Below are 15,498 nucleotides of genomic sequence, written 5' to 3'. Positions count from 1 at the left end.
CCATGCTGTTTTGTACCCGATTTGGCTGGGTGTTAGATTACCAATAAGGCCCATGTAGGCCAGTGTGCTCATGTGGGCCAGTGTGTGCCCATGTGGGCTAGCTAGTGTACGCCCATTTAGGCAAGTGTAGGCTAGTGTAGGGTCATGTACGTAAGTGTATGCCCATGCACACTAATGTGCCATTTCTAGGATAGTGTTAACCATGGTAAACCACAATATGATTTCCACACCACGTGTCCACCCACAGCAGGAGTTGCAACTGTTCAAAAGACTAAACCTCAGCGCAAATTCCATTATCTCGCGAGACAGATGGATACTAATAAACCTTACTTGGTGCATGTACATTGCCTGTCAATATTTTAAAATGTATTAAATAAGTATAGCGCGAAATAACGTCCAATGTCTCGTTCTACTTAGCTAATGAAGTGCAAGTCTAGAAGTCTCAAATTCTGGCAATTTACGTAAGATTGAGGAAGTAATAGTTTTATTTTTCAACAACTGGTGACAAAGCTATAGGTCTCGGTGATTGTTACCATGGCCATATTTGGACAGTGCCACAAGGTACAAAATTAGCGTGAAAACGGATATACCTATAAATTCCCCACCCACTTTCCACACTCCGAATCCGGCCCTATTTAAGTCCTTTATTTGCCACTTTTTCCGCATGATTATATAATATTCGTGATGTCGTATAAAAATAAAGCCGACATTAGTCCACTCCGGCTGTCATCAAGTTATGGACCTCTGCAATGCAGGTGCAATGCTGTTATTTTACTAAGCGAGTGTGTTGTCGCACAGGGCTTCAGATGCACGATCGAAAGATTTACGTGGAATTCGAATTGAATAGGGAAGATTGCTTTTGTTATTCAAATGAGCCAACCACAGGAACAAAGGACCCTAGGTGAGGGTGTCGTCAACGATATCTTCGCTATGTACCTGCCATTTGAGACATAGTAGGGTTGTTTGTTTCAACACCCACGCCTTTGGGAATTTCAATTCACCTTCAAACCCAGGAGCCCATGACTAAGAGCCTCCCTATGCACTATATCCTTGAGTCAACCTTTGCTCATATCTTTCTATTTTTAAAAGTAACACTTCACCAAGAGACTCACATTTACATCAATTTGCGTACATTATTTTTTGATTATTGTCTTTGTTCGACAATAACTTTATTCTGATTGGCCATCATCTAAACAGTGCGTGCAGAGCCGAAGAACTCTTGGCGTTCTACGCGCAAAGGTTCATTCAGAGGGCTTGCATGGGAGAGGCATGCTCCTACTCGTGGGCCCCCGTCAAGCCTTAATTTATAATAAGGGCGTGTTTGATTGACCCTATTCCGGAATATGAATACGTGGAGTAATGATTAAAACGGTATGTTGGGCGCGTTTCGAAGCAGCAAGGATAATAAAAATGTGTTTAAAATAGCATTTTAGCAGATATTTGACAAATTTAACGTGAATCTCCGTAAAAACGAAGGATTTCTAAGTTATATTCCATGTATTCCTATTCCAGAATACGGTCAATCGAACGCACTTTAAGTTTCGTCTTTATGATATCCTAAACATCCATAAAGAGTGGCGGGTTATGGATATTTACTGGAAAAGAAGCTCTCTTCATCTGCTTTTCACTTAAAATGAACTAGAAGTTCTCACCTTATATGCAGACAAACCAGCATGAAGACTAAAGAATGCCATTTCCTTATCAACTTAGTTGGAGGGGGAAGGGGTGGGGAATGACGGTATTTTCGAAAAACAGGTTTTTGGCGAAACATTCCATAAAATACCACAAAGGGTTATGCAGATGGTTTGGACCAGTTTTATTTGATATGTTTTCAGCCTGCTTTTAGAAGAAATCGCTTGTAAGAATTTTTAATGCCAAAAACGTGATTTTTGTACATTTTTCGGCCAAAAAAGGATGAAATAAGCCTTAAAAACAGCTTTGTATGTTTAGCAGGTTGCTTTGAAACAAGTGCGATCTTGTGAACTGTTTCTATCTTCGCTATCAAGTCTATTATTTACGTTATTTACGTTAGCGAGAAAAAAATTACAGCTAAGTTGGGTATTTGCGACCAAAAACGGGTATTTGCTACATAATAGTTTTTGGAGATAAATTACCTGAAATTTCATTGGCTACCAAACAATTGGCTCGGAAGAGTTCCTCTCAACAAGCGCTGAAGTTTCCAAAAGAAAAAATATGTATAACGTTGCTTTTAGGGGATTTAAAGAGCAAAATCTTTCCAGGAATCTCAAAAAAATCTTAGGGTTTGAAGTGCTGTCGAATATATACCTTCAAGCAACACTTTAGAGGAAAATATAAGATGGAAAGACACGAAAAATAAACCTAATCCAGAGGGGTTGAGTAGAGATGTTCTTTAACTTGGAGACCTTTGAAATACGATTTAACTGAGAAATTTTACGGAATTTTTGACTGATGTGCCAAGCATTCAGTATTTGCTACCTTCTTTGGGTTCTAAACCAAATATCATGATAACTATAATATTGACATTCGTTTTTAACTAATATACTGTTGATTTTCAGTTAGAGCTTCCACTCTTTTGAAGTCATAGTGCTTGAAGTAGTTTTATTATTTTTTTACAGTCCTAGAGAAATAGGGTAGATAATACGGACTGATGAATCTAAAGAGAGAGAGAGAGAGAGAGAGAGAGAGAGAGAGAGAGAGAGAGAGAGAGAGAGAGAGAGAGAGAGAGAGAGAGAGAGAGAGAGAGAGAGAGACAGAGAGAGAGAGAGAGACAGAGAGAGAGAGAGAGAGAGAGAGAGAGAGAGAGAGAGAGAGAGAGAGAGAGAGAGAGAGAGAGAGAGAGAGAGAGAGAGAGAGAGAGAGAGAGAGAGAGAGACTGAACGTATGATTATGGCCACACAGGAATAGGCATTGACAATGGACAAACAAAATTAAGAGGGTGATGGACAAGGCAGCCATAGCGGAGAAATGAAGAATGTGAGGACAAGGAGAAGAGACAGGAGCCCATATAGTACCAGAATACCCAAAATTGGCACAAAAGGAATATAAGAACTGGCGACATGACAAAGAAGACAAGTAGCCTCAGTACTTCATTGGGAGCTATGTAGAAAGTTTAGCTTTCCCTTCTCTGAAAAGTGGTATGACCATAAAGTAGAGAAGTTGCTGGAAAATGAGGATATGAAAATTTTATGGGACTGCACACTTCAGACAGATAAGGTAATGGAAAACTCTCGACCTGACATCGTAATTCGGTACAGACGACCAAGAGAATGTGCGTTGATAGGTATTGCATGTCCCTTTGATAAGAGGGTGAAAGATAAAGAACAGGAAAAACTTGAAAAGTACAATTATTTGCGAAATGGAATTGACCGAATTTTAGAGTGTAAAAGGGGCATTGGGCACTGAAAGTAAAGAGTTTGTGAAGTATTAAGACAACTACAGTGTGCGGTGAATTTCTCACCTCTGCAGAAAGCCTGTTTGCTAGGAACGTCCAAAATCCTGAGCAAGGTGCTGGATACCTGAGGTCACGGGACGTGACTTGCTGTCCAGTGTAAGATACCGGTGCATCTACATAGACCGTGTAATTATATCGATAAATTGTTGATACTGATGATAATGATAATGATGATGATAATGATAATGATAATTATAATAATAATCAATTTTACTGTTTCCTTACTTTTCTAACACAGATTCATTTTGTACGTTGGCGAAGCTGAAATTTACTGTTCGTCAAGCACTATTCCGTGAGAGAACTCGGAGCAATTCATTTGGTATTGGCACATCTCTTATCCAAGATCACCGTATTAAATCTCAAACGTGTAGAAAAACACTATAATTAACGGGCTGCGCAATAATTTCCAGGAAGGGGAAGTTCTAAACTGAAATTGAAAAAAAGGCAGATTGTGAGCGAATACACCATAAAGGGGGCTAATCAGTATAAAAAGTTTAAACATAGATAAAACCTATACGGAAAGGAATTTTAGTAGAGCAGACAGCTGATTATGTCACATCTTAGATTCAGGTCACTCTCATCAGTCCTATCCAGTTGCTGCATTCTCGTCTTGCCAGGTTGCACAACAACTCCTGAATCGCTACGTCTACGAAAGCGCTTGTGCATGAATAGTGTATCCCAAGCTAACTTTATCAGTTATAGAAGTGTCAATAGAACTGTATCCAAATCAACGTTCTCTATAGGGTCAGTTTCACCATTATGAAAGTATTTTAACCTCTTTCTTTCTTTGTTTTTACTCTTTGAGATTGAGGATTATGACAGTTATGAAGACTCATGCCTTAGCAATAACGAAAGGAAACCCGTTCAGAGAGAGAGAGAGAGAGAGAGAGTGCAAATCAAGTGCCAAGCTCGTAATTTTTAAGTTTCTCTGGTCAGTGGCAAGCTCTTCTCTGGAGCAAGTGCCCGGAGGTGCCGGAGTCTGCTGGAATGCGATTCAGCGAGGATCACAATGGGTACTTCCTTTACTTCAACATGAGCTACTGCATGGCATTCCCTTTATCTTCTCTCTGAATATTTTATTTATGAGAGCGTAGGCAAACGGGTTAACAGCTGAATTGGAAATAATCATGGTATGAGATATGGGAATTGCAACATCGCTTATTGTGCGCAGGAAAGAATCCTTCCTAACGTGAATTAGGGTGTCTGGAATACAGCAAATTTCAAAGAAGAGTGTAGTAACCGTCAAAACCATCAAGGTCACTCGTTTCCGAACTTTCAGAACACCCTGTGTTAAAGAAAGGATGATTTACGATAAGATGCTGACTTTGCGCCTCATTTGAAAATAGTGTCAATCATGAGAGGACGGGGAAGAGCCGAGAACAAATCCCCATGAACCATCTTAATGTTTTTTTTAATCTAGTTTAAGCTCCGCGCGCATGCTGTGAACGATATTTTAGTCTCGTGCCCATGGCGCGTAGCAAATTAGACCGCAAATGTTCAAACGATGGTTAGCGCTATCTGCCGGATAAATCACTATCCTGTGGATAAGTCATAGCGAGACAAATTGCACTATCCAATGGATAATGACTTATCCGGTAGAAAGTGTTTAATTTATCCTCCTATTGAACAACTGGGGCTTCGGGTCTTCCTTAAAATAGCCGCGCATCGTGACCATGGACTAAATTTAGATAGAAAACAATTAATGATTGGAACAGGCCCAGGTATGGAGGTGAAACCTTTTCTCTCCCTTTATCCTCGCTTGTGTGAATAGCAAATAAACAAAATAGTTCTATCAAAGGTACGTCGGGTCACCTTCCAACCGGGAATAGACTTAACGGTTACGAAAATTTGACTCAATTGATTCGCTTTCCTTACTGACAGAGACACGTCATGATCGGCTTGTAGTTAACGAACTGATCAAAAAGACACTGGAAAACTTGGGCCATTTACAGACTTCACAAATGTCAGTCAAGTCTCTGTAAAATGTCTATATTTTTTTTGTAAATTGCAATGTATGTAAATGCGCGTATTCACAGACATATTGTAAACTATAAAGTGTCTGTAGGTTTGACCGCGTTTTACGCGTCTTCACTGGATTAGATCGGTATATTTCCCTTGTAAATTTTAAGCAAAATTTACAGAGATTTCATAACGTTCATAACGTAAATCCTTCTAAAATCTCAACATATTCGTTGTAAAAAAACTCAAGGAAAAAATCTCAGTAAAATGGAGAACATAAAATGTCCATAAAATCTGCGTGTAAATTGAAACAAAATAGCAATATAAAATGTTAATGAAATGTGCACGAATGAAGTGCAAGTAATGTTAATCAAATAGGGCAAGTAACGTTTGTAAAATAGACGCCAGGGACCATTTGAAATATCCGCAAAATGTTTATATGTTCTCTGCAAAAGAGCAAGAGAAGCAAAGCAGGATGGAATCGCCAGAACACAAAATCCCACCGAAATGTCCATAAAAAGTGAACAAAACCCGGACCACAAAATGTTTGTAAAATGTCTATATATAAAGTCCACACAATGTCTTCAAACTGTATGTAATTTATTTCAACAAAGTCCGTAAAAATGTCAACATTTTCTTGCTAAAAGGGCCTCAGTGGCTTTGAATTGTTCATGAATGATCTATCATTGCAAACTCCTGTTGGCATAATCAACAAATGGACTTGTACAAATGCAGTTGTACTTATTGTTTTAATAAATGTTTAGTTAATCACTACCATGAAGGTCATATGTATTGAAAACCAACTATTTTCAAATATCTTAACTAGCTTTCATTTATACTATGAAATCGATACTCCTTTTTCGAAGATATTCCTAAATGTTAAACATAATTTTGAATATCAATTGTTATTTATTTATCAAAATATTTCCATGCAATGAATTTGGCATTTTTAAATATAACCTTTTTGTAATAGACATATAAGAAAATATTTAGCTCAAATTAACCGAGCAGGAGGTCTGTAAGGGAGAATATTGACTGAGGTCGTGAGTACACGCGACCTCGGCCAAGATTCTCCCATACAGACTGACTAAGCTCGGTTCATAAGATGTTTATCATACAGCAAACAAGAACAATTTAATTCTTTTGATGTAACTTGTTTGGCATTTTGCTTGCGAACGGCGATCATTATGAGTGGCGATGAGCTGAACTTAATTCTGCCAAAGTTTGCTCGTCCTCCTTAGAGTTTTATTTTTCTCATAATGCCTTTTGGCACTCCCATAAATAAATATTGGTAGAAGAAAATATTGAATATTTTTGCATTTTAGTTTGCAACTTTTCACTGCAAAACATTACCGGTGTAGATGGAAAAACCTAGACTGCTTTCAATATCGATTTCAGCGAATCAAATTCGTGAGCTTGGTAGTCTTCCATTTTTGGCAATTGAATTTCAGCTGAATTGAATGTGGATGTACTACAGTACAGTAGCGTTCCCTTGCAATGGCAATCAAAGTGAATACAGAAGAATTAGCTCCGATCCAAGCCAACGTGTTCATTGACAGGCAAATAGTATTCCCAGGCATTGCATCAGGGTTGTTAAGATAATGACGGTAGATGAAATAAGTAAAGAGGAAGGCGAGATAAGTGATGTCCGCTACTGCGAGGTTCAATAGCAGATATTTGAAAGGAGTCCTATGAGATAAAAAAAAAACGGAACTGATTCAATCAATAGCTCTAAAAGATATTGTATTAGTAAATTTGAAGCGTCCTCTTATATATCAGTGATTTTCCGTTTCCCCTCAAAGGTTTTTGATGTTACCATTTGTTCAGTACGCTCCGCCAAGTTGATTCATTTAACGTTCAGTTTAACTAGATATTTACAATCAATTATTTCAACCCGTTTACACTAAACACACCCTACTCCACGATCCCCCCCTCACTGTTTGCCTTGCCCTTGGGTGGATGGGGGAAGTGGACCTAAAGATTTAGATGATGCTGGTGCTAAGGGTTTACCTCATATCACGGTTGTTGATTATGACGAAAAATACGGGTACGTTTCCAGCGATGCTTGTAATGGCTATTAAACACTCGAATGTTGGTATGATTACATAAATTGAATCAAACATGATTACTGGGAATTTTGACCCAATCTGCAGTTATGCAGTTTCCTAGAAGGGAAAAAGAACATTCACTTTCTTATTTGGTATATGGGTAATGCATTTACACCACCTGTTAACGAATTAATTGATAAAGTAATAATTGAAGTGGTGACCTAAAAAATACATGAACGAACGTTTGACGAAATAAATCAATCAATCAATCAATAGAGATGTTTTCAAGTGAGTGTCGAAGGTAACTAGCGAACTGCTTTGGTTTTGCATTACTTTACTCAGTTATTGGTTCAAAGTTATCGCTCCACGTACTTTTTCAGCCAATCAGAAGTGAAACCAAAACCAATTGTGCCTCGCGAGTGCACATTTCCCCGCGTTTTGTGTCGGTTACGAGTAATTATTTCGAGATTTGATTGTTATACTGGGTTGTCTCCGTCCTTTTTGATTGGCCAAGGTAATTACTTTGGTTTTGGTTTAACGACACTTCTATTGAAAATCGCTCTAGATCAATCAATAAAATGATGATTAAATGGTTGAAAATTATAAAGGACCAGGGTAATGAAACAGAAGCACCGGGTACTGGTGAAGGATATTCTCAGCAAGTCAAATAATGTAAAAGGCCAGAGAGAGCAAGGCTAATATAACGGTGAAGGATATATTCTTAAAAGCCAATATTTCGAGGTGAGGCAACGCCTTTATTTATCAGTGATATGGTGTGTAATATGATACAATACTCGTCGGGGTAAAAAAATTAATTTATGGACTTAACAGATGCGGTACAATAATAGTAGGAACGGGAAAACTGAAAATAATTAATAATGGTAATCATACGTGTGATTTCAAAATTGAACGAGTGCGCAGCGCGAGTTCGATTTGAAATCACAAGTATGATTTCAGACCAAAATTGCACGACACAACGGTTAAATTACCACTTTATTACATCCACTTAAAAATCAAAAATTGCTCATACACAGGATTTTAGTCAGTACCAATATTTTATTGATTCAGTTGAGAGCAAAGGTTGCACACTTTTCCACACAATGGCTTTTTTTGTCTTTCATTTTCCTGCAGTTTGATTGGTTACTTTAAATAAGCCTTGAAATCTGATTGAGTGTTTTGGTTTAGTGAAGTATTTTCATTGGCTAGGGAAAAGATGCGATTTACAGCAAAAAAATAGTGCGATTCCTGAATAAATCGCATTGCTGAAAGCCAATCAGAATGCACGGATCACCAGTGATTTTTACATGGGTGTAATAAATGATATAATAGTAAAGAGCCGGAAAGGATACTGGCCTTGAATAATAATATTATTTCACCGTTGTATCAACTTTGGTCTTTTTGGCCTGTAACCTTTATTGGAGATAATTTACAAGAAAACTGTGGACCAGAATCTGTAAATATGCCCTTAAATTCATTGCAAAATTTAAGCGCATTTCAATTACCACAATTTTTCTTAAAATTTGTTAACAACATCTGTCAGAATGATTTTCTTTTTCAAACGACAGACCTTTGCAATTTCGTTCCCCAAACCATCACAGCTCAAAAGCTACAGGAAATAATTAAAATATACCAGAAGATTGTTGTCTTCATTAGCCGAAGGCTGATTACTTAGCCGCTTCTATGCCAAGAAATATTAGATATCGTAGACACACATTCATTCGTATAATATTCTCTAAAAAAAACATGGATCAGTGTGCAAACTTAATTCCCGACATGCTAGACCAATAACTTTACTCGATACAGTGCACCTGGCATTACCAATTGCAAGCTGTCAATTTTGCATCCCGTTTTCTCAAGCATGGCCTATGAGAACACTCCTGGTAATGGATATATTTCATCTTTAACCGCATCAAAGAAGCGTACTTTAAAGGGAACGGCCTGCCCGCGAAGGAGTTTTTTTTCACGATAGACCAGTATGTGCTGTCCACTCTCTTTAAGTCATGATACATAACTTTGTATGAAACTAGAACCTATGATACCCGTTTCTTATCCTTACAAGAAGGTAAGTAAACCTTCAACGGTAGAAGCCAACAGCATGAGCGCAAGTTTAATTTATGAGGAAAACCGGGTATTAACTACTGCTCGTATTAACTACCCCCTATCGTTGAGAAATTCAGATAGCATTTAACGTCGGTACATAGCAAATGTTTAAGAGGCATACTCTGTAAGATTCGAGTTAGGGTCGGCCACGGTACCTCACCAATCTGGCTGAAATTTTGCATGTAGTCTTTCTTTGGGGTCCTTACTACGAAATGAATATTTTAAAGTTCTAATAAATTTTACTTTGGGAGTTCTAAACATGGCCAGTTTTGGTCGGCTGCGAAGGGAAGCCAATATGGCGGATCAAAGGACTCCTTGTCATCCTTCCGTCCAGCTCACTATAATCTTTTACCAAAAGCCATTAAAACCGCCTGTAAGGGCTATCTTTGTACTCACATTCTATGTCGAATTCTTCTCTGAAATAAAAAGATTTGGTCATGAACGAGCGAAAAGTTGTAGTATACTTCCAGGATACTTTTTAGACACCTAAATTTACTGCAAATCCAAAGGCCGGTATCTCCCATGTTATGTCCATTGACAGCTTACTGTTTAACCTGGATGTAGAGCTGTTATAGCAGGTTTGACAGGGGAAAAAAAAATGGGCAACTTCTTTAGCACGGGAGAACAAAATTAAGAACGTGTGACCAGTGCGCAACTATGAACCGCCTGTATAACAGTTATTGCTGGTTTCCGCTGTCACACCATCGAAAATAAAAATTGCAACCACTCATTAAATTAAGTTAAGAACCTGGGATATGATAGATGATTGATATATAAACAACCTCATCAAGATTTAGGTCTGTGTGGTTTTCCATTCGCGCTCTATTCGGATAAATGTTTTTCCTTCCGCAGATGATGAACATGGAAAAATCACTCCCGATCAGCGCAAAGTTAACATTCTCAATTTCCAGTGCGCAATGCTAATTCAATTACATGAAGGTGGCATTTTCCCACGACTAAAACCAACAACCCCGTCATTTTTCGTGGGGAATAAATTTTGGGCAATCCCCTCTCATTTATGTTTTCATGTGATGGGTTATAGCTATTTCATATTTCAGTTTTTTTCGATTTACACCTGATGGGATATCGTGAATGGTGCGTGCATGCAAAATATCAAGATGGGTCACCTAGCTAAATTTCGAGATAAAGACATATTTCCGGTTCGCGCCATTTTACGCCGTATTGTCACTTCCGGTGTCTTGCGCGTGCTACTTTTGAAAGAAAGTTGATCCATTCAGCCGACGCGTGTTTCTTAGTTATGGCGTGTGTACAAGGTTGCGCTTGCTTGCGCAGCTAAAAATCCTTCCGAATCTCCTTTAAAAATGAAATTCCCAAAAATTACGTACTATGATTTGCCTAAACTAAGAGCTCGAGTCCAAAAAAAAACAAAGAACTGACAACAATTACAAATAAATGTAAAAAATGCAACTCAATATAAATATATATATATATATATATAAATACTTTAAGAGGAGAAAAGGACGCAACTACATTTCCCGACAAGCCTGTTTCGTGAATCGCTTCACTCTTCATGTGATGGGTTATAGCTATTTCATATTTCAGTTTTTTTCGATTTACACCTGATGGGATATCGTGAATGGTGAAGAGTGAAGCGATTCACGAAACAGGCTTGTCGGGAAATGTAGTTGCGTCCTTTTTTCCTCTTAAAGTATTTATTCCGCTCTGCTTTAACGTATTGAGCACTGTTCCACGAGAAAATCGACTTACAGACTCCCTATATATATATAACTGCAGTCAGTTATATATATATATATATATATATAGCTCTTTGGCATTACAAAGCTTTTGCTTTCATGTTCAAATTGAGCACTCTACTAGGATGAGTCATTGCCGCTAGCAATTGCGCATGCTCACTAGCTCGCTAGTTTGAGCACTCTGGCATGACTTGGATGTACCACATGCGTGGGACATCTGGGGTGGCTTTATAGCTTAACCTCCATCCTAGACATCAGCACTGCACTGATGAGGCCCAGAAGGCCGAAACAGTACTGTCTGCAGTTAGTTATATATATATATATATATATAGCAGGTAGAATGTAAAATGCTGCGTCGCCAACGAAGAATGCCACTTGCGAGCAGGATCCAAAGAAGGATACACGATGCCTTGACTTCACGTGGTAATAAATAGGTTGAATGGAAAATGGAGTCAAAAGCAAACTACTCACAGGTCCATGTTTAATGTAAAGAACAAACGTTTCGCCCTTCGGGCTTCCTCAGTGTTCACAATAAGCTAAAAACTAAGTATTTTTTAGTTTTTAGCTTATTGTGAACACTGAGGAAGCCCGAAGGGCGAAACGTTTGTTCTTTACATTAAACATGGACCTGTGAGTAGTTTGCTTTTGACTCCATTTTTCATTCAACATATATATATATATATATATATATACATATATATATATATATATATATATATATATAAAAATATATATATATATATATATATATATATATATATATATATAGAATTCAAGACAAGGGCTCTAGATTTGTAATCCGGTGAAGGTCAGATAAGTCAAGAGATTGCCACATGGGTTACCAATTTGGAACCTAAACCGGGGGTAGCTTTTGGTAATGTGAAAACACATAAAGAGGGCAATCCACTCCGCTTAATTACATCCTGCTGTGGAACGTCAATCGAAAGACTTTCTGCCTTCACCGAGTTTTATCTCAAGCCTTTAGCACAGAACCTTCCATCATTCGTTAAAGACACAAGTGATCTAATTAACAAAATTCAGGCTTTAAATGCTGAGAAAGGTCCCCTACCCCATGGTAGTTTGCTTGTATTTTGGGATGTTGTGGCTATGTTTCCCAACATTGATAATAACCTAGGAATCTCAGCTGTTAGAAAGGCGCTTGATTCTAGGAAAGATAAATTTCCATCTACAGATTGTATAGTCGAAGCCGTTGAGATTTGTCTTCAAATTAATAATTGTCAATTTGCAGATCAAAATTTTATTCAGAAACATGGCACTGCCATGGGCCCCAAAAATGCCTGTAGTTACGCCGATTTGGCAATGGGATTAATTGATGAGAAGGCTAAACTTGGAGGTGCAAGCAAGCCTATGCTTTGGTGGAGGTATAGAGATGATGTGTTTGATCTTTGGACTCTTGGTTTGACGAAATTGCTAGAATTTACGGAGTATATTAATTCACTCTATCCCACCATCAAGTTTGAACTGGTATATTCGGAGAGTAGCCTCAACGTTCTAGATCTTACTTTGCACCTCCAAGATGGGTTTATAATCACTGATATTTATGCTAAGCCAACCGATAGTCATCTATATTTACCTTTTTCGAGTTCGCACCCATCACATTGTATGCGTGCAATTCCCTATGGGGTGGCTCTTCGAATTAAACGCAATTGTTCTACAGACCAATTTTTGAACAAGAGATGTGAAGAATATAAAGGATATCTGTGCTCACAAAATAACAGCAAGGAATTAGTGGACAGACAATTTGAAAAAGCATTAAGCAATGAGAGGTCCGAACTCCTAACAAAAAGAGTCAAGCCAAAGAAAAAGGTTTTTCCTCTAGTACTTGACTACAACCCAATTCTTCCAGACATCCAGCAGGTGATTAAAAAACATTCCCACTTACTTAGATTGTCTCCTGAGCTTTTAGAGATTTTTCCATCAAAGTCGATTTTCCCAGCTTATCGCAGAACAAAAAACCTAAAAGAAATCTTAGCTCCATCTAAATTTCGGAACATTGAAGCCAGAAATGAAACCTTGGAAGATGATCGAGGTTGTTGCAAATGTAACAAAAGATGTGACCTCTGTAAACATTTTTTGATTCAAGATACTAAGTTTAAGAGTTTTGCTACGGGCCGCATATATAGGATTAATCAGAAATTAAGCTGTACTTCCAAAAATGTCATTTATTTGGCTGCTTGTAACAAATGCAAAAAGCAGTACGTGGGCTCCACTTCAACAGAATTCAAGGTTCGTTTTCGTAACCATAAATCATCAATGCTTAAGAACAGAAGAACATGTGAGCTGGCGGTCCATTATAATTCTTTTGAGCATCAAATTTGTCAAATTAGTTTTATTATTATCGAACAAATTGTAAACCACAAAAATGCCACCCATCTTCAACAACTGCTCCTCACCAGAGAAGCATATTGGACCTCACAACTCTTTTCATTATATCCACACGGTCTTAACAAAAGGCGTGAATTCAAATGCAAAAATCGTATCTGCTACAACAGTTGACTTTGTCTCTATTGTAGTGTAAATTCTTTTCAGCCCAAATTTGTAATCATCGTAATTTTTGCTGTCTGTAGGACCCCGTTAGCTCCAATCTAGCTTTGAATGTTTCCAGTTTGTAATCTTGCCCTTTTGTTTTGTTAGCCTTCACTTAGTCGTTGTTGTCTTTGTTCAAAAACTCTATTGGGGGATTCTGTTATGTTTGTGTTTGGTTTTTCATTCAGCGGCTTTCGATTGGGAATCTATTACATTGTTTAGGGGCCCTCTCTGAGGACCTTGTTATGACATTGACCCGCACATTCACTCAGAGGCCCTCAATGGGGAGTTTGTTACGTAATAACACGATTTATCTAATTAGTCTGTTTGTTCCTTTTTATCAATTGTTTTTTGTTTTGCTTAGCTTGTAATTAACACCTTTTCTTTTGTTACGTAACCTTAATTTCCATTTTTTGTGGACTATATAAAAGCCCGTAACTCTGCCACTCACAACCATTGTATATAGCTTTTTTAATTTTTAACTTTTAAACTATCCTGAAGAGGGTCGAAGGCCGAAACGTCGATTAAACGCTGGAACTGTCAAGAGTTTGTCTCTTCGTCGTTTTATTATATCTATCTACAGATTTACGGAGAGACACGTATCCTCTGGATCCTCTTACTGGGAGTTCATCGTTGGGTAAACTGCTTTTATATTCACTATATATATATATATATATATATATATATATATATATATATATATATAATCTGTCTGTCTATCTGTCTGATAGGAAGCAAAAGCTGGTATACAACAGTACGGTGTGTGATTGTATGATGGTCAGTAAAGGAACAACGCGAGGGGTTGTGAGTGGACCTCATATCTTCAATTTGTTTCAGAAGCCAATTATTGGAAAAAAAATGAAAATATTCAGTATACACGGAAATGTTTAAATTAGGCAATATGATCGCGCAACTTTGCTAGGTGTAACTTTGCAATCCAACTGTAAATTTCCCGAACAAGTCAAGGTTAAATTATGCGAGGCTAACAAATGCCTCTTTGGAATAAGGGGATTAAGGAAAGAGGGCTATGTGCAGAAAGATGACGATCTTCTTTTTTAAATCAATTGAGCTCTCTAAATTGACCTATGGACTCTCAAATTAGGATGCTAGCAAGGCGGACCTTGTTGTTATGGATTGTTTCTAAAGAGATGACATAAAAGACGCTATATCTCAGACAAATTAAATATATATGTGATACTTGAAAAAATCTGTCATAAAGCTCTACGATAAAATTCGAGAAAACGAACACCATCCGTTATATTCTCACCGATTGTAAAGGACTGTTGCCAAAGGCTTCGAAAAAAGACATTTCAGTTACCTTTATAGTTAAAACTGAGGAATTCAAACGCTGTTTTGTAAATAGGCTATATGCTTCAATTATAATTTAAGAATATGATGCTATAATTTGTAAACAACAGTCTATTTTCTATAACTTTTGTAACTTCGATATGTATTGTATCGATTTTATTATTATTTTTATTATTATTATTATTATTATTATTATTATTATTAGTATTATTATTATTATTAGAAAGGTGAGGCTAATGAAACCAACACATGATTCATTGTTACTCCGAGTTTCGTGCTTACGCACTCATCAGACAGTATTTCACGATTTAGCTCACCTTTCTACGATTTAGCTCTACACCAAGAGAAAATGAGGGGACAGAGAAGGAGGCTCCCGGTCCACCCTTGG

General features: G+C 37.6%; 1 protein-coding gene across 1 annotated transcript in view; it reads left to right on the top strand.

Annotated features, from left to right (window-relative positions):
* The first annotated feature begins 9,472 nt into the window (after positions 1-9,472).
* Positions 9,473-15,498, top strand: part of LOC137995375 (uncharacterized) — a 10,036-nt gene continuing 4,010 nt past the window's right edge. The window contains exons 1-2 of the mRNA XM_068840934.1: positions 9,473-9,502; positions 12,069-13,133. Coding sequence (XP_068697035.1) covers positions 9,473-9,502; positions 12,069-13,133 — 1,095 coding nt within the window. The remainder of the gene's footprint in view (positions 9,503-12,068; positions 13,134-15,498) is intronic.

This window comes from Montipora foliosa, chromosome 3, assembly GCF_036669935.1.
Source record: "Montipora foliosa isolate CH-2021 chromosome 3, ASM3666993v2, whole genome shotgun sequence".
Classification (NCBI taxonomy): domain Eukaryota; kingdom Metazoa; phylum Cnidaria; class Anthozoa; order Scleractinia; family Acroporidae; genus Montipora; species Montipora foliosa.
The sequence above is the reverse complement of the archived record's forward strand: the minus strand, read 5'-3'. Positions and strand labels throughout refer to the sequence as shown.